The 27,616-nt window shown below is 38.0% G+C and overlaps 1 protein-coding gene across 1 annotated transcript in view; it reads left to right on the top strand.

The window, feature by feature from the left end:
* The window catches only part of LOC144478331 (uncharacterized), a 48,165-nt gene extending 25,000 nt beyond the window's left edge, over positions 1-23,165 (top strand). The window contains exons 2-4 of the mRNA XM_078196123.1: positions 6,160-6,502; positions 22,799-22,906; positions 23,075-23,165. Coding sequence (XP_078052249.1) covers positions 6,417-6,502; positions 22,799-22,906; positions 23,075-23,165 — 285 coding nt within the window. The 5' untranslated portion in view covers positions 6,160-6,416. The remainder of the gene's footprint in view (positions 1-6,159; positions 6,503-22,798; positions 22,907-23,074) is intronic.
* The last annotated feature ends 4,451 nt before the right edge of the window (positions 23,166-27,616 follow it).

The raw sequence follows: 27,616 nt of genomic DNA, 5'->3' as shown, positions 1-27,616 counted from the left end.
ACGTCAGCACGAGTACGACGTGAAATATTTTTTTTTTCTTTTACATATTTTATTAGTAAATGAACATATATGGAAGCTAACAATGTCTAATAGTATTTTTCTTTTCTTTTTGCAACGAGTAATCTCTTAGTTTTACAGCAAATTACTTTCTAATTTTAATTCTGGTAAAACAGCGTGTGACATCGGGAAACTGTATAATGGTTAGCAGTTTAGTTTTAAGAAATTTTGAAAATATGTTTTACAAAGAAGCCTGGAATCTTTCGAAGCAGAAAGGAAGAAATGTTTTCTTGATCGGTTTTCTAGATGGTGACTCGTTATATAAACTTCTTAATAGTCAGATTACGGTTCCACGTGGTCTCGAAAGTAAGACAAAAACGCAAGGAAAACAAATTAAGAAGTTAGTATGTTTAAAGTGATTGAACCAAGAGGTTGGACCAACTCCCCGTCCTCTATCCTACTTTTACTTCCGAATATTTTCTTGGTACTCCATTCTAGTACGAAAGTTAACTCTTTCGAAAGTTGATCTGAATGTTTTCATTCGATTTCGTTTAGATTAAATTCCAGAACGAAAAATAAAGCACGCCTTATGCTCGCTAGTCGCACAGAACTGTAAAAACGAAAAATGAATCTACGGTGAAAAAATTCACCGGCTTTGTTCCGGCTACTCGAGCAGCCATTTTCGTTATCCTCCTCGAAGAATAAATCGATCGCAATTATAACGTTTACTATTAACGATTACGCTCCAGCATCTTTCCATTTATTATACATTCATCGCTAGCCTTTGTGCCGGGCAACGTTTTCCGTAGTATAATTCACAAAGAGAGAAATTCAAAAAATTCTCAATCGCCTCTGTCGATGATTTTAACACGTGAACGTTCTGCTGGAATAATGTGGAATTTAATTGTGCTTTATACTTCGTTCTATCTCTTTTATTACGTCATGCAAAACGCAGGTCCGTTGTAAATGAATCGTTTGTGCATTGATACACTTCTTTTGCCACTTCTCTGTCCTATTTATTATTTCTGTTGATCGTCCAATCAAAGTATTATTTTGTAACGCTTTAGTACTGGAGCTTGCTGGTGAACAAACAATTCTAGAATGATATTTTCGTTATTATTGCCAGAGAGGAGATTAGCACGCTGAATGAACATTGTTTGCATTAGTTGAAAAAAATACAAAAGCTCCGGGGACATTTATTCCATTTTCTGCAGAATAATATAGATTTTGACATTCTTTAAATACATTCTTTCATTGTTTTATGTAATTTGATCTATTTAATTCTCTAGATAATTTCCTTAATTTCAATATTTACAATGAAACCGGAACAAAAGAAGTTCATCCGAAGTGGCTTCGTTTCCGTTTCCATTAAAAACAGCGTAACAACTGGTTTACGCAGACTTCATGTCTGTTCAGTCGAAATGTAAGATTATCATTGCATGTTTATAGAAATTTCATTGCTGAACCATTTCAATAAAGGAAAAATAGTACACATTCAACCCTTTCACCGTTCGAAATTTCCGTCATAAATGCACCAGATCCGCAGTCGCCACAAAACGGATTAACTCTATTCCATACCTTGTTAGCAGCGTAACAAACGATACTAGCCGCGGTTTGGCGCCGGTAACAGCACTCTGGAGCACAGAAAGTCAGCGTTGCCGAAGAGTTTCGGAAACAACTACCTAATTAGACTTTGCTGAGAACACTCGCCGGTTATCGATAGCGTCGCGCGATCGAATTCAGCCGCGCGTAATCAAAGCGTAATAATTAAAGCGCATTAATCGAAGCCCATTAATCGAAGCGCAATAATCGAAGCGCAACCGAAGCGTAACAGGCGCGTAAAAATTTGATGCGGACCGGCCCCGGGGAGTTACAGAATAATTGAATTCGAGACCCGGCGGGTGGCGGTAATATCGGCGGCATGCCCGTACCGCGAACAGAATTTGAAGTGTATTTAGTAAAGCTGCAGGATCGGTCGCGAAACGTACGCGAAACGCCGACGATTAATGCTTCTGTTGTATCGAGGATGCGCTGCGAATATTATTACACCTGTTTGCAACGGTGTACCATTGACACCTCTTTAAATCCGTTTAATCGAGCGCGATACTCACGGGGCGCTGTTCGCACAGCCGCCGATTGTCGAGCCCTGATATTTATAGAGAAACACGTGTTGTTTTCCTCTCGTGTAACATTTAAATTAAGTTTTTCTTCGGTCTTCCTGATATAAAATCGTGGAAATCCGTGGCCGAACAGATTATGCATCGACAGGTTTGTAATAGTCACTTTAGAATTGGAGGTCAATTGATCGATAACGACTACGATTTTATCTATAAATTATTTAGATTAGTATTGTGTAAGAACTGCTTCTAAAGTTATCGTTTTGAGAACATAGTAAAACTATTGATAATTAAACTTATAAACTAATGATTGTAATTAACAATTTTCGTTTCGTAAAATCTATGCCAATCTTGCATTATATTTTGGTCAACAGACTGATTATTTCCGACGTTCTATCGTATTACAGTGAAATATTTTATACTTACATATAGTTAAACGTTTTTTGTTAAGGTCTCTCGTTTCCTTGAAATTGAGGCTAATAGAAAGGGTTCGTTTCTGCCGATAAAGGAAACGCGTTTACCCTACTTCTGCGAGGGTGTTAACGTGGATGGGTTGGCGAAAATTGCTTCTATCCTTTTCTCTATGCTATTTTCTGAGCAACGGATACTGCTAGAATTTTACGAAATCTTTACTGCATTGGCTGTTGGTAGTGTTAATCGCTGTGACATTGAAACTTGTATAACTACCATGAATGATCTAACAGACTGGTAACGTTTGGCACGCTGCCGCCGCCCCGTTACGACACTGCGGATGTTACGCATTTATGAGAAAAATTGTCGCATTAGAACTATTAAATTGAAATCGCGAAGAAAAGAAATATATATCTGCGGGTTCTTATCTCTTATGGTTTATAATAAAGAATTTGATTTTAGATGAAGATTCGTGGACCGTGGACGTTTTCACCTGGCCGAAAATGGCTCTCAGGTTAATCTTGCCGGTATCATCCTTTTGAATTATAACAGACGTGACTGACCTTTTCAGTCAACGTTATCACGACCTACATAACTGGAATCCGAGACTGTGAACGTGTTATTAATGCTGTTGAGGTCGTGATCCTAAAAATTCTTTACCGGGTCGCAGCGTATCCGAGAGAGACAGTAACAGAAGAATTTAATTTTAGCTTATTTTATCGAGATCGAGATTTTTATTTTAATTTCACGTAGATAGCTGTAATTAAGGGTGCGGTATATCGTATTTAAAATGAGAAAAAATTGGGAAATATACGACGATACACAGGGGCGAATAGTTTCGAAATTGCGCAGTAATTAAAACTCGAGATATGCAGTCGTGCGTCCCGAAACTTTCGGAAATGTGGGGATCCGTGGAATTTTCGAAGGACTACGATTTTCTAGTAGGCGAAAAGCTGCGGGGAATGTTCTGAAGCGGATGGTAAACATGTCAGGCATCTTTTGCGACGATGTACGAAGTTTTCCTTATGTTATAATGGCCAGAGTATGTTGATTTGTTGTGTCATCGGTTGTTGACTAAATCTGAAACGATTGCAAATCTCGAACAATTTAATGCACAGTTATTGAAAAATTATGACAGCACGGTAAAACATCATTGAATATCAGTTCTAAATAATTGAAACCTGAGTGCAAATTCACTTTTCAGCAGTCGTAAAAGTCGTCATTGAAGAAGTTAACAGGAAAGGAATACTCCTGGAAAAGTCACGTTAATCGATAACGCGATTTAGAGTAACGAATCGTTCGTCGAGTGCGCAGCAATTAACAATTCCTATCGTTTAGACTGTTTGAATTCAATCTGGGGAATTTCACAATTTGTCGCATTTCTATTTGCCTTCATGAATAAAACATATATCTCTGCGACCACTATTCACTGTTTTGATATGAACTACTCCACGAAATGAAAAACACTTACTCTTGTAACATCAGGCAAAAAAATCTGAAAATATTGTGCCTGTGCACATTTTAAAAGACTAAGTTTCTATTCTCACACCCTTGAGATCAATTTTCCCCTGTTATAAAATTATAATGTACAAATTCAAATTCAAATAATTTCCAAACTTTTCGGTAACAATTTCGTTCTCTCTGTTTTGTGGAACAAATTACAACGCCATCGCGGATGAATCGCGTAGTATCCCAGAAGAGGGATGACGGCAAGGAAATTGCAACTTTATCGCTGGTGACCATCGGCTGTTAAGAAACCGATGCATTAATTCGCGTCCGAGTGTCGCAAGCGCGTAATTGCCGACCACGGTTCACATAATCCCGGCGTTGTACAATATGCGACGTGCTAATTCACGCGTGACAAACAACCGTTTATGAATGCTTCATTCAGGCTGTGCACACCGGCCGGCTTCCACCGCTTTCTTTTATGCATCCCCGTGCAATTATGTTGGCCGCGTAATTTCACCGACGGATTCACAAACAAAACGGAGACTGAGCTGCATTGTGGGAAACAAGGATTGTCGCGCAAAGAATGCAACTTCATCGATCCATCGTTAACGAGTCGAACCGACGAATTGTTTCGCTGCTAAAGCAATACCTTTCTCTTACTGTTAGGTTCTTACATTTGTTCTGTGAATAGTCGCTTGATTCCAAGATGAAAGAGACGGTTTAAATCGTACACACATTGTTGTCGTTATTATTAATTTATACAAGATACAAATCTGCATCAATCGTAGAAAAACATAGCCAAATAGAAACTTCGCCCTTTGGCAATTTTAACAAATTCGCGAGCAATGTATCAATATTCTTAATTTCTATTTGGAATTCTTTAAAAAATTACTGTAATCTATGCAACATATGCGAGTACTCGTTTAGAAAACGAATCCACTTTTTAAAAATCGTTTAAAATTTTCAAAACTAACAATCAGATTATGATAACAAACATACGCGGATTTTTAGGATTTCAAAGGGGGATTCTATCAAACAAGTAACAAAATTTAAAAAATCAAATTTTTTATTTAGTGTTTTATATTTTTAGGCAATGCAAATAATATGTAAGATGCAGTTCAGTCTGTGGAGAAGGCATGTAACGTGTTCACTTTTTCAGAAAAATTCCTAGAGTTATTATCAGCTTATTAACCAATCGCAGTTGTTTGCATATCTTTCGTTTTTAAGTGCGGTTTATTTAAAACATGCCAACGTGAGAATTTCGCGGCCGTCAAAGTGTCAAACAATTCGGGGTCCTATCATCATATTATCTTTCAGTTTTCAAACAAATTTAAACTTGTCTGCTGCGAGCACCTTGAAAAAGCGTGGCTTTCTTCGGTTGTCCTTCGTGGCTAGTCGACAGAATTCGTGAATGTTTGGAAAACGTAACCTTCTCACTGTTCATGCTTCAGTTGCCATTAAATGGTTGAACAAGCCTATGGCGTTCCTTATGCGCGAAGCTTGTGCGCGATTTATCAAGCGTAAAATTATTAGAAACAATATTTCTCGTACTTCTTAAACAATTCTCGGTGGAATCCCTGAAAAGTGTATTCATCTAATCGCAGTCCTTCGTTATAAATTCGTAAAATTTGACGAATGACGTAATAAAGTGATGTAAATTGATAAAATGCTATAGCTTAGGATCATTTGAATTTTTGCGAATAGAAGTGATTGACAGGAATGTTTAAAATACCATTTTCAGACTTTACCAAAACTGAAGAACTTCGAGAAAGGATTTGAATAAGATTTGTGGAAAGTGATGCAGTGTCGGATGAAATACTGTTTGGAGCTATGAATAGTGTCTAATGAAATTAGATAAATAGAATAGGTGAAACGAATAAAAGCTCTTATCTGGTGTAAGTGACTTTTAAAGTAGCATTTGAAACAACTATTTTAAGAACATTGAAAATAACGAGGTTTAGTAACACGTATCTATACCTGAATTCTATTATTTAAAACCGTCTATTTAATCAGTAATAGTATGTTTAATTTTAGAAACATAAACTCCTAGTAAAAATTCCACATTATCGACGGTTTAAATTTATAATATTATTCATTCTGGATTTAGATTATTATTTCCAGAAGCATAATCAGTGTTGTTTTTTCTAAGTCGTGCATCGTCTGAAAATTGAAATGGTGTGTCCAGAAACAGTTTCACCGAAATCCCATCGTGCAGTTGCTGGCGATTCTGACGGTTTCGCAAGGCGATCTGAAAAGTGAAGCATGCTGCGGCGCGCCGATGATATAATACCATCGGCAAGATCGTGAACAGTGTCTGTCGGGCCGTCAGTAAAACTGCGGCTCGGAAACTGATCGAAAAGGAAAGTGTAAAGAGTGCATATGCTATCGTTACCGTCGCGCCTCCAGGCGTTTTGATACCGTGCCGATCGTCTCACCGCGACAATGTTCATCGAATGTTTGCGATGGTTGAGTTGTCTCTCCTGCGAGGAATCCCCAGAGGTTGTCAAGGTCCACGGGTTGAGCTTCAAGTGAGTTTTATCATTATTGTTTAATCAGTTTACATTAATCATCTCGACCATCTCTCGGTCGTTTCTCTCGACTTCATCTATTACTTAAGCCGCTGTTACGTTCTGTCGTTCTTAACACAATTTCAAAGATACATATACTATTTATCATAAAGTTCTAAACTTCCTCTCAAAGTTATGTTTGATGTATTCTTTATGCATTTTACGTATTATTTGTCATTTTTAAGTTCCGTGTTTCATCTTCCAAACACTCAATTTGTCAATCTTTCCTCTCTATTTTGTGAAAGTAAATAGGAGATTGATCAAATAATTGATTCAAAATTTTACTCATAATTAAAATGATTGCAGTTATTAATCGTCGAAATGTCAGCGAATTAACCGGTTAAAAACATTAATCATTGTAAAATCGACGATTAAATTAATCGAAAGAAACAATTAACATAATTGTTGATTTTTTAACAGAATTGGAAAGATACAGCCTTTATTACATTTATTACCTTATTGTATCTTTGTATTGAGAGTAGTGATTTCTACTTTTATCGTTAATTGCGACAAACAATTGCAAGTTTAATTGTTAATTGCTATTTGCATGGCACAGGATCGGTGCTGAGTTAGATGCATTGAGGACGACAATGAAAAGATAGTATTTCGTGTGTAATAAAATTCTGATTGGAAAGAATCTACGTTGCGATAAAAATGATTTCCGAAGACAGTGTCCACGCGTACTATCGTGTTTCTTGCGTCGTCGGCTGATAACATTATGGATTTATACTCATGAATAATCGAGGGCCCAGCAATTTATTGCGCAATAGTAAAGGCGATGTGTGCGAACGTTAGTGAACCTGAAGAAGAATTCTTGAGACATGAATCTTTGTCATAGTCGCCGTTAAATTCGAAGTTTCGCGTAGCTTCCAAGACAGAGATCAAGATAAAGACAGAAATTATATCGTTGTTCCAATTCGCTGCGCTCCCACAGTCTGGCTGCTTGAAGTTAAACGACACTTGTCACGCATCCTGCGTTTAATTTCCTTTCGCGAAATGCTAGGCTGTTGCATTAGAAACATCGGATTTCACGGCGCTATTTTGCCGAACGATTCAAGAGAAAATCAAATCAGAATGCCGTTTGCTTTATGGGAATTCAACAGATTGTTTTGATGTAAGAGTAAAGACATTACAGTGAAATCTTAGCTACAGTGCGATAAGTTTAACGATTTTCATATACGAACAGAAATGAAAAGTTTCGTAGAAAACGTTGTTATCGAGTGAAAAATTCAGAGTTAGTTCGCGAAACTTCAGGTCGAAGGACAGGTGAAACGCTCTCGAAGAAGCCATCTTGTTATTAAAGAATAAAGAGGATTGTTCTTAATGATTGAATTGCGCTAAGAACTTCGCGAAATTTAACGACCACCGCGAACTTTCCTTAAAGGACTTCAGCAAATCTTACTAAGTCTGTAAAATTATCTTTAAAAATATGTTCTGTAGAATTGCCGAGTAAAGCACAGACTTGTTACAAGCATCGTTTAGATTAAATTAGGGTTCGAGGGTTGATCAAACTTGCCGCACCATCGCTGGACGTTCTGATTAACATTTAATTCAATTGATTAACGTTCATGTTTCGAACGATAATACAGTCCTCGAGAGCGTTGCCGCGGGTTTGGAAATTTCACGGAATTTGTTGGCGTTAAAGTTCGCGAATTCGTACTCACACCAGAAAAAAATGCGAATAGGTACGGATCCGCATGATTCTCAACGACAGAAGTTCACTCGAGAAAAGTGGTTGGCACTCCGCACGAAATTCCGCTAGCATCGAGTCAACGCGTTCTACAACAATAACAACGATAACTAGACGTGGAGAATTTACTGCGGGTACCGGTTTTCTCCGACGATATTTTACGAGCTCGGGGCAACGTCGCCTTCTTAAAAAAAAAATCGCGAGCATTCCAGAATGTGGAGCGGGAACGGCCAGGACCGTATAAATTTCCATGAATTGTCAGGAGTCAATTTACAAAGCGCGTCGTCGACGATTTGAATATCGTCGGCGCTCGTCATGGATCCTCCGAATTTATGGAAATTCCGGACGGAGTTTCATTCAATTTAACTTTGCGTTCATCGAGTAAGCATCCGCATTCAATTCTTAAACACCGGATTTCCGAACTCGATCCAGAATTTATTTGCTTATTTATTTAGTAATTAATGAGTATAAACCGTTTGGCATGTTAAGTAATTACACATCGAAGGTAATATAATGTTTAACACTGAACGCCTCATGATCAAATGACGCAATTTTCATTTGACAATTAGAAAAATGATAAAAACACTTTTATCAGAATTGATCAAATAAATCACATTATTGGAGCGACTACAATAATAAAAATTGTACGGATCTAAATAAATTGGATCTTGTCAGTATTACGAGATAATTTTATTGGTTGGTATGTTTAATGTTGATGGGAAACTCTTAAGTTCACCTGTTGTAAAAGAGAATGACTTCTTAAAGATGAATAGGATATGTTTGAAAATATTATTAATTAATATGTGAGAAAAAAAATAAACCATCTGGAAAAAATGATAAATATTCTATTAAATTCTTAATCTCGATAGATTCTAAATCTTGTCAAAATTATTGCTACTAAAATTGCCATAATTTCGTCAAAACGAAACTTGTCTTATCTTAATGTCACTTATCTTACTGTGACTACCATCGTCATGGTTACTATTATTGTTATTATACACTCGCACCCGTATACCCGCTATTATAAAACACAAATAAATTAAATTAAAAAAAGGATCGTAAAACGATTGAGCCTATCTTGTTCTAAAAACTTGAATACTTTTGCGTTCATTTGTTTCTAAGATGGTTGCACGTGACATAGAAACTAACGAATCGAGTATAAGTTTTTTTTTTCGATGATACTAAACATCGAAAGGACCTTAAAAATATTGGCATCCTTCTGATTGAATCTAGATTTCATGATTATAATAGCAAATCTGATGAACGATTTTTCCAAATGACGACTTCAGTTTGCTTTCAGTGCTATGCTACCTTGTACTAGGCCAGTCTTCCAAGAAAATACGCGCGCAATTATGGCGACAATAAATGTTTGGCGAAGATTTCACATTTTAAAAACAGGTTCCACGGTTTACCGAAACCGTACGCCATACTAATGAATTCTAGGAACGCGAATCTTATTAAAATCTCTTCGAGACTGGTTCTTGTTTCTTCGAAGCCTTCGTGGATCACAGTTCAGACGATTTAACCTTAAAAACAGAATTCTGTTTTTAAGCGTAGCAAAATTAATTGCCGTATAATGTTAGATTAGACGTGATGAAGTTTTCAAGCAGAATCTGCTAAATATGTATATGACCGCTTCTTTAACATCGAAAACAAATCGTGTTTGTCAAAAGAAGAAGGGAATAAGATTTGCCAACAAGTTCATACGATAGAAATTTTGATGCTGTCATTAAATTATCCTCTAAATATATAGCTGGCCTGCATGCCATTAAAATTGTATAAGTTGATTATAAATTCATACATAAATACGTGTATAAATTCAACCATACGTATACATAAACGTTTAAAACAAAATAATAGCTGACAATTTAATATAATTTATTTGTCAATGTTATAGAAAATTATAGAAAAGTAGCTGAAAATCATTCTTATTTGAACGATTTACTTGAGGCTTTCCCTTTGAGCTACGAATTTGAATAGCAAGTCGTTGCGTGCATGCCCGATGGTTCGGGAGTTGTTTTTCAGCTTTCCTAGAATCCAACGTTGTCTTTGTTAGGAATCATTCGATGCTTAAAAGACGGAAAGAGTCTCAGGAAAGATGACAAATAGAGATCAAGGTAGCCGAGGTTTGCTCCACTTTCTTGATTCGCGGATTCGCGTAGCGGCGACGGGATTTAATGTACTCGAATTTACAAGCCGGCGGAATTATGGAAAGCGTATGATAATTCTAATGGAGTCTCGCGGTTGCTTCTGAAACTTTCACGCGCTGAAATTAGAACAGTTGTGCTCGAAATCTGATGAGTCGGCTTCGGCGACGTATTCCATTCCACGGCGCGGTCATAAAAGGGAATAAGAAATGAAAACAATACGCGAAAAATTCATTAGCGCAGGCTCATGGTGACCACTTCATTATCTTGGTTAGTTTCTCCTACCTTGCGTTGCGCCAGCGCAGCGAGACGTTGCAGTAAAGAAAATCCAACACAATTTGGAAGATTAAAATTACAATAGTTATTTCTTCAGCATCTATTGCTATTTTTGTTCCTACCTGTTTTACACTGAATAAAATGTAATAATCAAATACGGCTATTATTACATAAATACTAGTTAACAACATTTGTACCCTAATTTATCATTAAAGATATTTTTGAATATTACTTAGTTTTATTTCTTATTATTATTATTATTTCATATTTTAATATTTTATTTACGTTTGAACACATTCAACCTGAATCATATACTTTATTTGCTTACACAATGTTACTAGTTATTCCAAATAAAGCAGAAGTAATTACTTTATTCGTCTCCCACTTAATTTTAATACTTATGCCATTATTAAATTTCAATAAATTTTCATCAAATGAATTGTATCGATTAAATCAACGTACCTATTGGATATTAATTCTACCATCGTGGTAAATCGCATCTTGTGAAACAGTATGCGAATTTGTTGTTTAAAAATAACCAGAATATTCCCTGCAGTGAAAATGCAATAAACATATTACTCGCTCTCATTTAAAATTCCTGTGTAATTGCATATTTTATGAGAGTTAGGTGTTCCACCTTTCCTCCGCTTTTACGTAGTTGCCAAGAATAAAACAAAGTCTGTCCACTGTTGGACAACCTGCTACTCCGATTCAACAGAGTGACTAAAAAGTTTTCAAAGAGTGTTTGCACTGTAAAATTTGCTAAGCGGTTTGCCTTCCGAGCTATTCAGGAACAAATGAATTCCGTTGCAGAAACTCTTACGTATTTTTCGTTAGCTCTTTTCAAGAGTATTTTTGCCGGGCAAGCAGAATGCGGTTAATTTGGGAAATAGAGAATGTAGACTGAAATTAAAAAGTACCGAGGTCAATACTTTCCTTTCCACTTAGTCAAGAAATATAGCGAATTATTTACGCGACTTCTTGCTTGTACATACTTTTTGGTTTTGCGAAATTAAATTCGAAATCACTACGTTTGGCGATTTTGTAACGCACAGAAAGGACTGAAATCGTTGCGGCGACGGCATTCGACAGTTTCGGCGGTCTCCATTCCCGCGATTTCCCAAAGTTTTTCCTCTTTGATCGACGAAACTCCATCGACCAAACAATCCAGAACAGAACTGACTGCTAATTGAAATCGCGTGGTTGCTTTTGCCGCACTCTGACGAAAGGGGACAGTGTAACTAGTTGTTAGCACACTGCGGACCTTCGGGTTATGTATACTAACGATCATTAATAGCGTTTGTACTTAATATTTAACGCAAGGACACTTCTATTCACAAAATAACGTAGTTTTGCAAAGTAATCCGCGTGAGGAAAAAATACCTGCCATGAAACACCGTCGGGGCAGCAAAGAATAAAAGAGGAAAATGTTTCGAAGAAAAAACAGTTGAAGGAAGGAGAAAGAAAGGTGCTACAGGAAAAGCTCGAGATCCAAAAATGATTAAAAATGAAAGGATGCAATTTCATAGTGTAGATTAAATTTAGAACGCTAACGTTATACATTTTACAGCGTACACGTTTCTTATTGACACATGTGAAAGAATGAAAAAGAAAATTAATAATTCATTTAAATTAATAATAAAAAATCATATTTTACACTGAGTAGAGGCTTCAAGTCAGTTTTTGTAATTAAGAATTTGTACGAATATGCTCTTTTGTTGAGGGAGAGGTTCTCGTTCCACGATAACGAGAACGGTACGGTGTTCTATTTTAAGTACAAGCTCGTATTTTACTATTTTAATCGTATTATTTTGTTTTCACATTAGATAAATATTTCAAAGTCATTACGTTAATGTAAGTATTTAACGATAAGACTTTTAAGTTCCAATAGAAACGATGATAGTCTTGTATCTCCTGAGAAGCATTTTATAATAGATACTTTTACCTTAAGTGGAATAAATTCTCAGATTGGAATAAACATACACTCGATTATCATAAGATCGTGATAAAATCAAATTGGATTCCAATAATTGGATTTGGAAAATTGGAATTCGAAATTCCACAAAACTCTTCACGTGTTATTCTTCTCCAAGGTTCATCGAAGCAATTTTGCTTGTCCAAATATAGAATTCCGAGAAAATATGCGTCGATAGGAATCATTGTCGGTCGAAGATGCTATCGAGCTTGTTGACTCATGTTTATTACCGGTGGCGTTGTTCGTTCCGATCTGCTGCAATTAGTTGATCGCGTATTTGCTCAAAGCAATTATTATATTAGCGGTACTCGCGAGCTGGGAAACTTATCGGCCGGGCGTAATCGCTTGAATTTCAGGGATAGTTCTCGGGTTTCGACTCGCCTGTTTTTCCGGCGCAACTTTATTATTAGGTTAATTAGCCGTGGAGCGGCGCGAGAACTCGGCGGCGCCGATTTCTACATTATCGTCCGGTTGAACTTTTACGAAACGAATGCCGGAAATTCTCGGTATCGTGCGAAGGAAAGTTTCTTGGTTGAACTGAGCCCCGATCCTTCTTGGGTTCGAGCTGCTGGAACGAGTACTATGAAGGATTCCGTGCCGGAAACCGTAGATTAAAAGGGAGTATCGCTGATGTAACCGTGGAACGCGATCCAACACCACTGTTTATTAAGCGACGATAATTGACATATCGCCTGCGACGTTAATAACGCGATCTGGTATCCGTCTTTGGATCATGCGGTTGCATAAGTCCACTTTAAAACGTGCTCGAGCAAAGAGCGGTCCAGATCTTCGAGGATCCCCTCGCCCACTCGCAGATTGCTTTCTCAGAAGTTAGATTTCACGATAGCAGCTAGCTTTACTAGCGCGTCTCGAAACGTTCGCGATTAGGTGTCGCAATGCATACCGGTCTATTTTGCATTGTTGTCTTGCTTAGTACGGTTCGTGTTAGCTTAGAATGGCAAAGTTTCGTCAACACTCGAATGGCAGTTCTTTTTTTATGTATATTCATTTTTGAAATGTATAATTTGATTTATCAATCTTCAACATATTTCGTAAAGTTAATTTTTCTATAGGCCATAATGAAACATGTGAAGTATTCTATCAGAATATTCGAATAACTTACTAGTCTGATCTAATTTGTTATGAAACAATAATTAATATATTATAGACGCTGCGATTCGATAAAATTGCGAATGTTTCATCGATAAATTATTTATTTCTGGATACTGAATGTTTTTAACGATTTTTCTTGCTAGCGATCTTGATAAGCTGCTTCACCATGTAATTTATTATTAAAAATAATGATTATTACAATATCTCATCCGTATTTAAACTAACAACGTGCCGGCAATTACGTGAATTCGTAATTTCGAAACAAAAACGTGCTACAACTTGATTAAACCCCGTTGTCGACAGATCCATTCACAAATCTATAATCTATTAATTTGTAATTATATAACGCATCCCTCCGAAAGTAGAGAACAAAGCGACAGTTTTAATGGAAATCGATAGAGGTCCGATTCGAGCTCATTAATATCAGCAATACACGAAGCAGATTTCTATATGTATCGTCTGATTTCTGTAAATTCATTTGTAAATACGCGATACGCGAAGCTGATGCAACGAGCCTGATTCTTTAGGCAAGAATAATTACCTGATCATTAACATTTATATGATCGTTTGATTAATGAACAATAAATTATCAACGAATGAATCAGCTTGCGCACGCATGCAGAAATCAGTGACGATGATATTTGAATCAATTAACAGATTCCTACTGAACCAAAAACCAATAGATCTTCATGTTGTCACTATTTATCCTTTCATCGGTGTCTTTCTAGATCAAATCAATGATTCGTTATTTTTTATTGTAATTACGATGGAGATATCTTCATTGCTTGCTTTTTTTTAAGACCTAAATTAGATTTCAATTTAGTTGATTTAGTTTAATTTTCACGTTTATACTACAAGAGGAAATGAGTTTTATAATTTATCGAGCTCAGACGTTCAACCTAGAATATTTTACAAACGAGAAACATTGAAATTCATTGCAATTGCATAGACTTCAACTTTTAACAATCCGATGATACTAGAACAATCGAGCATTAAATTAAAAACAATAGTATCATGATTAATAAAGTATGTATGAGTATTATTAAAAAGTGATTCCGAATGAATAAATATATCCAGTATTCTTTTACAAATGCACCTTTATGATTCTACTGCTAAATACAAGCAGAGCAGCAACCCCAAAATGATTTCAACTCATGACGATTTCAAATGTCTGCTCCTAATCGTCCTGGCAAATGGTTGATCTGTATTTCAATGTCTTTCGCACCAAGACCTCCGTCAGTTAAAGCTAAGCAGTTGGACCATCGACTGTCCATTCTTTTCTCTCGTCCACAAAGCAAAAGGGTCACACCTCCGTACCGTCGCGTCGCAGCGTCCTCCATTTAGGAAAGACAGAGGAGCCTTTCTCCTTTCTTTTCTCCCGGTGACATTGCCTAACGAAGAGTCGGATGAAGTCCGGCAGACACGCGGCGCAAATACCGAGGAATAGACGCGGGTACACAAAAGCTCCCAGCGCCGAGTCCCTAAATGGGTCGCAGCTTTTTGATCGGGCTTTCAGTCCAGTTTACTCGCTCGTCCCTTGCGTCTTATTTTACGCCCTCCTCATTGTGATCCTGCCGGGTGAAACTGATTCCTTAGCCGAGCGTTCGCATTCAGAGTCAAACAGAAGTCTCTGTTCTCCCCGTTCCTTTATCCGGAGTCAGCCTCTTCCTCGCGCTTTATCGGTATTCCGCCATTCACGGTTTCGAACTCTTCCGGTTCACGGTTCACGGTTCACGCCGCCTTCTTTCTTTCGCGAACCGTTTTCCCCTGTAATTGGCGCGATCGAATTGTATCCGTTCCACTTGCCCGTGGTGCCGAAGTCTGATTAGCGCTGTCCCTGCAAACACGTCACAATAATACATTTCCTATGAAATTGTTGCGCTTCCCTCTTCGTTCCTAAAATCATGGAATATATGATTAAATTATTAGGAAAACTTATGAGCTCCGTGAAACTACTCTGAATTGTTTCCCTAATTTTATCATTTTTATTCTTCTAGGTAAATGGGTATATACGATTACAGGCTAGTAATTATTACATAAATTTGTATTAATATTTTACTACAACTTGAATTACGGTATACATTTCATAATTCTGTACCAAGTTGAGCAAAAATAATCTACGAATATTCGTATGAATTTCTGAATAACTCAAAATTAACTTCTGTAATATTTATTGCCAAGGTGATCTTGGTTAAGGTCTCTGGAGATCGAGTATATGATTAGACGCGAAGATCAAAATAGATAAGGGTTTGTACTTAAATAAAGAAAGGATTTTAAGTTTGTGAGAATATTTTATGGGGTTGAGTGAACATTCGGAGATAATTCTAATTTTATATCGGAGAGGATAAATGATTCTTTTAAGTAAATTCTTGAAATAAACTCTAATGGTTCTGAATTTAATTTGGGCTTTAAATGAATTCTTTAAATAAATTTCAACGATTCACGATTTAATTCCCAATTGAAATCAATTCTTTAAATAAATTCCAACAATACTTAATTGAATTCTTGTTTTAAATAAATTCTGCCAATTTTAACATAGCCTCTGAAGACGAGCAAACCAATAACCGAACGAAGGACAAAAGTGGATCATTGAAACTCTAAGAATCTGTTAACAAGTTTCGTATTTACTGCTTCCTAGTGAAGTCTCAGCGGACGAAGCAAATTGTCGTTTAATTCCAAGCTCCGTAGCCCAATCTACAGCAATCTCCATTTGCATAAAGACGAGGTCTAATCACCAGTGGTAACGACTACTAATCGGATAAGGGTACGCAACCCGCCGAAGCGAAAATAATCGGGAAGGGTCGGGAAGCGCAGTAACGGGGGGGATTCGTTTCGCTTAACCGAGGTTCGACTCGACCAGAGCGATTCCTCTTCGGGGATTGCTCTTCGGTCCATTCATTAAAAGATTTTCGCCTCTCGGCGGAGCCACTCGGCACGCAGGAACACCGCAAGAAATAGGTTTCCCGTGCGACTTATCCACCGATAGCCCTGTCTCTTCGTCTCTGTTTAACTTTCGCGTTGCGGCGCCGTCGTTTCGCTTTCTCGCGGGATTAAATTCCATTAGAAGTTTGTCCCTCGCTGTCCCCGCAGTGTGTGCTCGTCTCTCTTCTCATTCTTTCCGTCTCGTTCCTCCCTCGTCGTTCTCTTTTCCCCCGTGCTCAGCCCCGAAACGAGTCTTCCTTGACCTCCATTCATAATGGAATTAATGCGTCTCTTCCGATGGATACACTGAGAAAGGTCGGAGGTCGAAGCACCGGCGTCCTCGCGAGCCGTTCCCCTTGCTAATATCATAATTCTTACGGTTCGCGGGCTAATTGTCGCCTGACTGAAATAAAAATGGGATGGATCCGACGGTTCCATGCTAACCATCACCTCTCACGAATGTTTTATGACCCGTTTCCTCTTGAATTTGGGAAATCAGACTCTCTGGGGTAGAAAGGAACTTCGGAGCCTGGAGAGGTTGTTCTATCTGGTATAATTTGTTTAGCATGTATAATAAGTACTCTGCGGATTTTTATGCGAAATAAAAATTGTCAAAGTCCTAGTAATAAATTGAAAATTATGTGACAATAGTCTGAAATTTTGTTAAGGTCTTTGCAGTTTTATATTTGAGCTGTTCATTTCGGTCATAAATGTATAAAATCCGCAGTCTAATAATAAGTTCAGATGACGAAATTCGATTGGCTCGGGAACGATGCATTGCGCAAAGAAATCTTGTTCTCTTCTTACGGCTTGGTTTTGCAATTTAGCATTCGATTTCACTATCTTGATTTAAATAGATAATAATCTGTGGATTTTTATGCAAAATCAAAATAATCTTCGATAATTACAAGATGTAGGAACTATATGGACATCTATTTCTTTATTTCATCATTCTAATTCGTTGAAGTTGGTACAAAAATAATTTTTTCCACAAATGTATGCAATCTGCCGTATTGTACTCAAGGAATATTCATTTGTAAATGCACTCTTGTTATTACAGTTCAGTCTGGTTGTTACTATGATAATTGCGGCACGATATATTTGAAAATATTAAATAAATTAATACGTTTTCTGCAACCGATCGTTACATAAAGAATTTATTGAAATTTCTGACGGTTCCATAACGATTTCTTCGTTCAGATTTTACGAAATACAACGTTGCCTTTTAATGAACAAAGAACATGTTAATTGAATCTAACAGTATCGATGTGCTTATCTGTTTGGAATCAGAATTGATCATTAGTGAAATTGTTTTGAATAAATATTTATCTAAGATAAATTTCCGAATTAATTATTTTTAGTCGAACATTTTGTAGAAATAACAAGTATCATTTATTCGTCATAAATTATTCGCATAATTTTTTATTAAAATAAAATTTTATTCGAATAAATCGTTATTCGATAGTGACGAATAGAATTTGATTCGTTACTCTTTCATTTTTATCCGTCATCCGAACAATAATGTTGTCCACCTCTGCTTGGAATTAACGCAGAGAATTTGTATTTAGCACGAAGATCCGCAGTCCACTTTCGTTCGTCTTAACTCCGCGGGACATTCAAGAGCAAAATTACGCGTTCGTCTTTTATCGCTTAATTAAATTCCTGTTCCGATGGTTTTTCGAACGGGGAGGGGTTTTTCTATGGCGCGTGCGCGAGCCTTAGTCAATTTCCGTAATTATAGGACACGCTGCGACGCGACCTGATTCCTCAGGATGTAAATACGGCAACAGGATTTTATTAACACGCCTCCACAATGTACACGAGCAACGCACCCGCGAATTTTATTTCGCCCGGTTGTGCCCGTCCTCATGTTCAATTCATCGTGCTGCAGCAATTTTTTTTCCTACTCTCTCCTCCTCTCCACATTTTCCCATACACGTCTCTCTCGCCCCCTCTGTCCAATCCATTTTTCCACCTATCTCTGACTCTTTTACACTTTCTATTTTTAGAGCTGCGAGCGAGCAGTATTCCAGCGACGTATCGTCGACACATTTTGAGTTATTCGGCCTCTCGTAGCGTTTAATTAATGACGGCCACGCACGCTTGCGAACTCGACGATGCTCGCTTTAATGACCAACTCTTCGTTTCGGAACGTTCGATGGTTGTTCAGCCGTCGACGTTGGGTCGAGCTCCGGCGACGCGCACACCTGTTAAAAAATTACTCGCGCCGCGCGTTTCATTATAGAGCTTCTACTCTTTTTATTCAATTAACGGCGACCCTCGCGCAAAAGTTCGGCGGTCTGTTTTTCAGCGTTCCGATGCGTAAACTGGAACGGAGTTGACGCTCGATATATGGCCGGACCTGTTCGGAATTTATTCGTTCCGCGAATTCATTCGTACGTGTTGCATGCTGATTAATTTGCACAGGTTACATGTGAATTAATATCGATGATTCCGCGACGAAGAACCGTGCACGAGGGTCGGTTTAACTTATTGGCTGCCACGGTGCTCATTGGTAATCGAGGAACAATAATGATCCGTCGAATGTGTTCACTTTGTTACCGATCCGAGATCTACAATCGTCAGATTTCCTGCAAATTGACTGCAGTGTCGAATCGATTAATTGCTCGACAAACGCGTCAATTCGTAAATCCGATGTAAAGCAGCAATTGTATCGTGTAGTGTAGTACATCGCGCGTGTTAAATTACTCGCGGCAACTGGACTGTGAATTTTTGTACGCGTTCTACGCTTGTTCTCAACATCGGGAAGAACGGACCTGAATCTGCAGTCCGGCTAGAAAACGTTCTGAAACGTGCATACCGTGGCAGGCGACAAGGTCGGAGAACTTTTTACCGTGTGCTGCGCGTCGCTGCAAAATCCAGCGAGCTTCGAACGGAACAGAAACGAACGGTTCGTCACAGGATTTTTGTGTAATATAAGTAGAGCTTTTTGCGCGTGTTATCCTTGTACAGTAACGCGTATCTTGTGTTTTTGTCCCGTGCCGTTCCTCCGAGCCAGAGCCAGTGTTGGGCAAATTTTATTGAAAGGAATGAATAAGTTCGGTTATTTGCTATTCACGAATAATTTAGCGTTGTTCATGGATAAGAAGTTAATTGAATGTATTAATTATTTAAAATTGATGAATAAAAGAATAGCGTGCATATTCTGTGCATATTTAAGACTACAAAATGATAAATAATTTGAAACATTTTTATGTCTGTTACTTGCAATATGTATAATTTATAATATCGTGGCCGCTTGTACATACGATCGGAAGAAGATGATATATAAAATGAAGAACGAGATGTAATGATAACGTCGTAAAAATAAAACCATAACTATTAGTACTTGTATAGAATAATGTTAATTGTATAGAAAATTCAGTTAATTCCTTGAAATATGTTACTTTTTTTACGTTTCTTGCACAGTATAGTAATGTTCTTCTTGTCAGTAAAAACATCGGCAAGTTATAGCAAATACTAGATACGTTTATACATAGATTCACTCGAATAGTAAATCACTGAATGATGATTATCTATTTGCTTGTTATTTTTACTCAAATAAAAATTCATTCGATCAATGCGTAACACTGGCCAGAGCCGTGCATTCTGTGTTCCCCATTTACGCTTCTTTTTCCACTGTTTTAAGCACTTCGAGGGAGGGGGCACACATTCTTTAACCGACACCGCGATTCATCGACGGATCAATGAGCTCTCATAACCGGAGGCTTCCCATTAACTTACTCCGCCGACTCATTGTTTTCCGTATCGTCCTGTGTTGATGCTGCATGTTCTCCAAACTGATACCTGCTATCCTGTATCTTCGTTTCATCAGCATAGTTAATCGATTCCAGAGCAAGCTGCCGATACGCGTATTCCGGTCTAAAGTGTCTTCTTACAAGCCCACTTGCAAAATATTTTCGAAAGAAACAAAGGCAGTATCGTATTAATCATTTGCTCGCATGCAGTCAGGCAACTCGTATAATATTTCGATTTATAGCCGTTTATTTGACGATTCCAAGCAGAATTGTTTTTCGCATTCGTCTGCGATTTTATGTAAGTGAGTCAATGTATTCCGTGTCGATAAAAATTGAAGAAATCAATGTTTCTGCAAATAACATATCCATATTTTGAAATTCTTTTCAGTGTTCCCGCTGTTTTAAATTTCACCCACTAATTCTTCTTGTAAATGCAGAAAATCCAGCCGCGGCAGCGTATAAATCACGAAACACACCAGACTAGAAAACCCCTTTGCACCTAAAATTCTCTTCTCTTTCTCTATGCGTCGACAGTCATGTATCCCGCTTGTTCCACTCACAAATAATTGGGAAATTCGCACGAATAAATGCGAACCACGTGTTGCAATAACGAACTTTTTCATCCGCAGACACGAAGTAACATCTTTCTCCAGTTGCAAACCAGTGCCTCGGTTCCTCGGCGAATTATCTGTTCTCGACGAAACCCTACTGGCGATTTTCACGCGCGGTTGACCAACGTTTCGCATATTCATCGTGGATCGCGATGATTCAATTCGGAACCGATCGGTCGGCGCTGTTTGCCGCCGGCTAAAATAAAAACAACGGGTCCCGAGTAAAGCTGGGACGCATCTTGCATCTAATCGGATTTACGGTGGACTCCATTTCACCCGGTTTCACTCCGGATACTGTTCGATCCCGTTTAAATTTTCATTGCGTCCGCTTGTCCCATTCCTCGCTTGTAACCGCGATTGGTTCCACGAAATAAATCTCTACTGTTCGTTGTTTCATTTCCCTGCCGCCGGCCCTGTTTCGCTCTTACCAATTTTTGTTTTGGTTGTGAACGGACAACTTTCATCTTTGCCTTGACAACCGATTGACACTTATAGTTGATGGTTCAGCCATGTTAAAGTCGGTAGTAAATGCTAATCTTGTGGAGAAAGATGTTGAGTTTAAAAACACGATGTTTTCATTATCATTTTCGCATTGAAATTTTCTATGCTTCTTGTCGATAGTTCGTGCATTGCACTGCCTGTATGACACTTTGAATGCCACATCACGAAAAATATCATGAAAAATAATTTGTTCGCTAATTTTTTACACTAAACGAAAGAACGTTGATGCTGCAATAGATGTTATGCAATTTATCATTTCTGTGCCAGTCAAAGTGTTAATCATCATGTGTCACCTATCCTTCCTTTTTATCGAGATAATTATTTCCTGCATATCCATATAGTGTGAAAAACTACCGTAGGAAGTATAAAAACTGTGTTGTCCGTGACAATTAGCCGGCTGATTTTTATTTATATATGTTTTGTGCATGTTTGCAAAATACATATCTCACCTTCATTCTCACGTCATAGAAGAATTTTGTCTTAATCTGCGAAGTTATAAAGTAATCTATAAGATTAACCATTTGTAAGAAAATTGAGAATTTACACTTTAGGAAACGCTTTATTGTTGCATCGTATGCAACTTTGGTCATTTTGGGACATAATTACTTATTGGATTAAACATATTACATTTTAAGTATTCCTTTATTTTACTTGTTTTTCGCTGAAGAATTGTTATTATTTTATTTTGTTAATTTTTTTAATAACGAAATTGTTTTTTTAAAGTTTTATTGTGCTTATTACCGAATAAAAAAATATTTCTATTCTTTTATTTGTTTTGTCTCTTTCTGAATACCAAAGGTTTCAACCTTTTACTTTGCCTATTAAAGTTAATCATGCTCGAAAAACAAGTAATAGGCACAGCGATTGATCACCCCGCAGTAACCGGCTCGACTACCCTAACTAGTTGAAAATTTTTGATCGCTCCTCTGGAAGATCGCAATTAAAGAATCTCGCTTTGATCAACGTCGAAAGAGCAAACAGTAATACAACATGACGTATCTCTTTCCATCGGCAGCGACAGAGTCTGCCTGGCCGCAGGACGTTTCCGCAACATATATGATTCCGCTCTGTACGATTCCCAGTCTCCATAAACACTCATCAATCTCTCGAAAAGTGTCCTTGCCGCCCACTCGTGAAAGGCTGGGGGCCGATTGAAAAAGCGAACTCCGATCGTGGAAACGTGTGTGCCCCGTTCCCCGAGGGCAGCCAGCCCTCTGACTGACCGTATACCACCATATCTCGGTGATTCTCGTGTGCATTGTAGGTTGCTCGGAATCACGCCGGAGCTAGGACAGCGGGTGCATTTCGTGGAGGGCACGCAATTTCCGTGCCGCGAAGACAAGCATAAAAAGTCCGATAATTCGGAGGACAGGTTGGCAAAACGAGAGAATTATACGATTTAAACTACCGGCACGATATCGTTACGGAGATAGAATCGGAGACGCAGTGGAGGCACAGGAGCACTTAAAGTACCCTAGAAACAATTGGGATTATTTATTTCATCTCTTAAACAACTGTTCTACGAACATTCTCTCTATAGAGTGAACTGGAATACGAGGACGCGGCTAGAGGAACAACTGAGCGGGACAAGGACCTCCCACCGCTGTACAGAAGCTATGCCATTGGTCTGACCACGCCTTTCTCCCCCCTTCGGCGTTCTATCTCCTACCGGTTTCTGTAAAAACCTTCTGTTTCTGTAAAGTAGTACAAACTGATATCTGGATGAAATATTATAAGAATCTTATGGGATCGTATTTTTAGAACAAATTTTTATTTCATTTTTTAATTAATTTCTCAACTAATTTTACTTAATTTTTCTCCTTGGTGAACGATCTTTATAAGTTTTCCAAGTTTTTTTTTTTAAAAGTAATTATAAATATTCACCAAGCATTTCATGAAAATATTCTTTGCAAAGCTGTTTAAAAATTCCCGAAACACATGGGCGTGGCCTAAGGCACAACTGGGCGGTTCTATCACCTCCCACTACCGCGCAGAAGGCATACGATCGGTCGTGTTTTCTCCGAACCACGCCTGTCTCCCAAATTTCGCGTGCCAGCTTCTTCCTCCGGTGTCAAGGTTATATTATATTCGTCGTGTGAGGCCGTGCAAAGTGTTCGCTCCAACAATGGAGTGAAAATTACTTCGAAATGTTATTAGAATCTGATGGAAACGCGCGCGTAAACTCCGAATTAGTTTTCTTCGTAGCAGACATTCTTGGAAACGTGTTACGGATGGACATCGGGGGTCATTTAACGCGAGATATTCGTGATTTCGTGCCACCATCTAATTCCGCGAATCTATTCATTCAATTGCTTTTGCCTTTTGTGCTCGCCAGATTACGGAATATCGTGTCTGATGTTCTTCTGATACAAAGACGGGTAAATTGAATTGTGGAAGAAGTTAGGGTAGATTTACTGAGAGCATCGAAAGCCTTTTCTCCCTTTTGCATTCAATTCGATCTTCCCCATTGCAATCTTCCGCGCATCTCTCGGTTTCGTTCGCAAACATAAAACATATCTTGCTGCGGTGTTCATTGAATTCATTTGTTTATTTCCTCGCGCGCGATGGAATTACACATTTAGCTTCGGTTGGAAAGATTATTTAGCCGCAGCAATAATTAATATCGTGAAACACACCAGGGATATGATTCATATTGCGGAATACACGAGGCTCGACTAACAATAAGTATTAAAGTTGAAGTAGACAGATTATTGTATTCTACAACGGACTACTTTGTCCGAAATTATACGGACGCGGGTCACGCACATAAACTCGAATGAGCCAGTCGAGATGAAGGATAACAAGCGGAACCTGTTTTCGGTACGAGTATCGACAATTACGTTCGACGTGATAAACGACCCGAAGAAATGTTTCGCATTACTTTATTAGTAAGTAGGTGAAGGACGCCTATAATCCGCGTATTACGATAATTTATACCTACGGGTTGTTCCATTCAGACGAACTCTCCATGTCGGAGTTACCTTCCGATGACCTCGACGACGGTTCGTTTGCAATGCATTCTTTGAAACAGCACCCGTTCACCTAATTAGCTTTTACGACGGTCGTTACAATTTTAATAGCCAGACATTCGTTTCATACGAGCAGTCTTATCTAATCGCGATTAAGGTTACCTTTTATACCCAATATCTGTCCACGTGTTTACTTTTTTAACGTTTAATGCCACTTACGTCGTGGAGAGTAATTGATTTTACGTAAAATTAATATGCAAAATATGCCAGAACTGCATTTCTAGAATTCTGTAATCGCAAAACAAGTATCAGTTCAAGTCTCGCCAATTTACCTATGTTCTAAAACGATAAGAATTATTAATTGGATTCTAGTAATTAGAATCTATTCGAATTATTAACACGTCCGTTACCAAAGTCAGATATTGTACAAGGTGTATCAAAATTATTGTAACTCCGGGAAATGAGGGGTTCCTGAGGTCATTTGGAATAATTTTGTTTATTAATTTGAAAAATCTCGGAAATATTATTAATACAAATTCGTCCGCGTGACGAAAATTCACCATTTCGCAAACGATCACTAATAGCCAAATGACGAAAATTCATGATCCCTCCCGTTAGCGAACACCTGAGGGACCTCCGATAGGAGACATACCAATTTCGACGATTTTCGAATTCCTATAAATAAATGATCAGTGAAGGCAGCATAATAATATCGCTTATAATTATAAATACGTCTTACATGCTGTAAAACGTAGGGAGGAGAGCCCCCCAAGCAAGTGGGGCCACGTTTCAATGTCCCACATCGCATGATAATTCATCGAATATGAGACATTTGGACTTATCCGTGAGAGAAATTAAAAATTCTTTGAGCGGGCCGCCCTGGATATAGATCGAGGTCTAGTAAAACTGTCTTTCTTGCACACAGAGAAGGTATTTCACGGCCTTATGCTGCGTGGCCCGGTGCCACTATCTTTTTAGAATGAAACGCGGCGAAAATAATGATATTAAACGCCAAACCCATAATTAATTGACGATACGATATGAAGGAGCAGATCAGTATGTGCACGCTGCCTACCGATGTCTAGTTAATAGTCGCAAAATTTAAATATTTTGTCAATTTATACTCTCTACTTATTACTTAAAAAAACCCATCACCACTTCACAGGCATTAGCTCCATGTAATTGTCGATTTCGAATTAGTTGTAAACGAATTTACAGCTGATTGGAAATCGAAAGGGTGTCAGAACGAAACCAGGATTCCTTATAGCTCCCTTCTTGCCAGAAAGCACGCACAGTGATTTTAGGACCACGAATGTTATTACGAAAAATCATAACATCGAAAATATTCTACTGATAAATTTGTTGTTTCTAGCCGCGTATCGATTATAAGAATTGCTATTCCTAATGAAACCTTTTAGTACTTTTTTGTTTGTTTTGCTATCTAATGATTAAACAAAATTAATTGCCATTGTTTTAACTCGTAAACAAAGCCACGGGTTGCATTTTCCCTAAGGAAAAAGTTACTCCAAATGATGTTAGGAACCTCACATTTCCCGTAATTACAATAATTTTGGTACACCCTTTATATATAACGATTTCGTATTTCATATAAAAAACATCAAATTAATTATGTGAATGCAATTATTTTAAAATTGAAACACGTGTTTATCATAGTTTATAAGATAATACGCTGTATGTAATACGGTATGTACAATAATTATAGGTATAAACGTTAGTCACGCAGGTAACAAGCGCATTTAAGCAAAACTTAACTTTTCCGTAACTTATGCGTGTTGTAGTGAAGTGTCTATTGTCCGAAAGTTTCCACGCCATGATTTTCTATGATAACTTCGTGGACAATTAGGGTGCACTCTGCTGGGAGAACAATACATTCCGCAGCACCCGGTATGTGTGCTGATGATTGCAAACAATTTCCACCGATTTCCCGAAAGTTATTCAACGTTCGTTGCTTGGGCCGTATTTTTCCATTTCCATTCGACATGACGCCTCGGAAAAAAAAAATCGCTTCGACCAGGATGGAATTTTTCTTTTTCTGCTGCTCCTCGTTGATTAACCAACGCCACCGCCAGCCACGGCACGCTCTCGCAAGGTTTGGCAGACGTGCAACAATGTTGCGTCCGGACTGTTGGCTTTTTTTTCCATCCTTAATTTCCGTGGCTTTTGTCAATTGAAATTGTAGAAGGCGCGCGCGCGCGCGCGCGCGGGACCTGGTTAATGGAGAGCCACTTGTAACTTACAATTCTTTGGAGTACGCCGAACGGTTCAACTGCCGGTTGGTTTATTCTAACCGAGATTCAAATTTCGCCGCGAGAAAACCAATAAAACCGGCCGGTTCCGTTCGCCAAAGTAAACTCGAATTTTCAAATCCGATTGCGCGACGTGGACAGCGATCGAGCTATTTTTTCACGAATTTTCGAATTTTCTTTGGGCACTTCTGCCGGTGAAAGTGAGTAGGCGAAACAGGGAACAGTTTGAAAATAGCACACACCGGTGCCTCAATTTTCGAGGCACATTTTTACGCGATAAATTAGAACATTATTTATACGGTATTTTTCATACGCGATATAAAGTTACGAAGCCGGTTAATTTTTGTGAAGCGCTTCAATTAAACCAGAAATTGGGAAGTGTCGTTATAGAAATTTATCCAGACATATTACGAGCTTTCAAAATTCGATAAAATTTAACGAAACGCTGCGGCAGGTATCGGCGAAATGAAAACTTAGTGAAAGAAAATATTGAGGAGAAATCGTCGTCAAAAATTTACATTACTAATAAATATACATTAGTGATAAATAAAAAAGATTTCATGCAATAAAGATGACGAGTGTTGTACTAGTTGAATGAACAGGATTGATTTTTTAAATTACAGTTGCGATAGTAATACCGAATAATATTTACGTTTATTTTATGAAACGCTGTAATAATGTTCTGTTCAATTGTGCAAAGAAGGTATGCGTTTCTAAAACAGAGTTTTGCTAATTCAATTATATCGTTCTCCGTAATTAATGTAATTTTATTCCTGAAGAGAAATTCTTGACATCGAAATTGATAAAACCACGTATTAGCAAGGAAAAAGAAATTTAACTTCGTGA

Source organism: Augochlora pura, chromosome 2, assembly GCF_028453695.1.
Source record: "Augochlora pura isolate Apur16 chromosome 2, APUR_v2.2.1, whole genome shotgun sequence".
In the NCBI taxonomy this organism is placed as follows: domain Eukaryota; kingdom Metazoa; phylum Arthropoda; class Insecta; order Hymenoptera; family Halictidae; genus Augochlora; species Augochlora pura.
The sequence above is the reverse complement of the archived record's forward strand: the minus strand, read 5'-3'. Positions and strand labels throughout refer to the sequence as shown.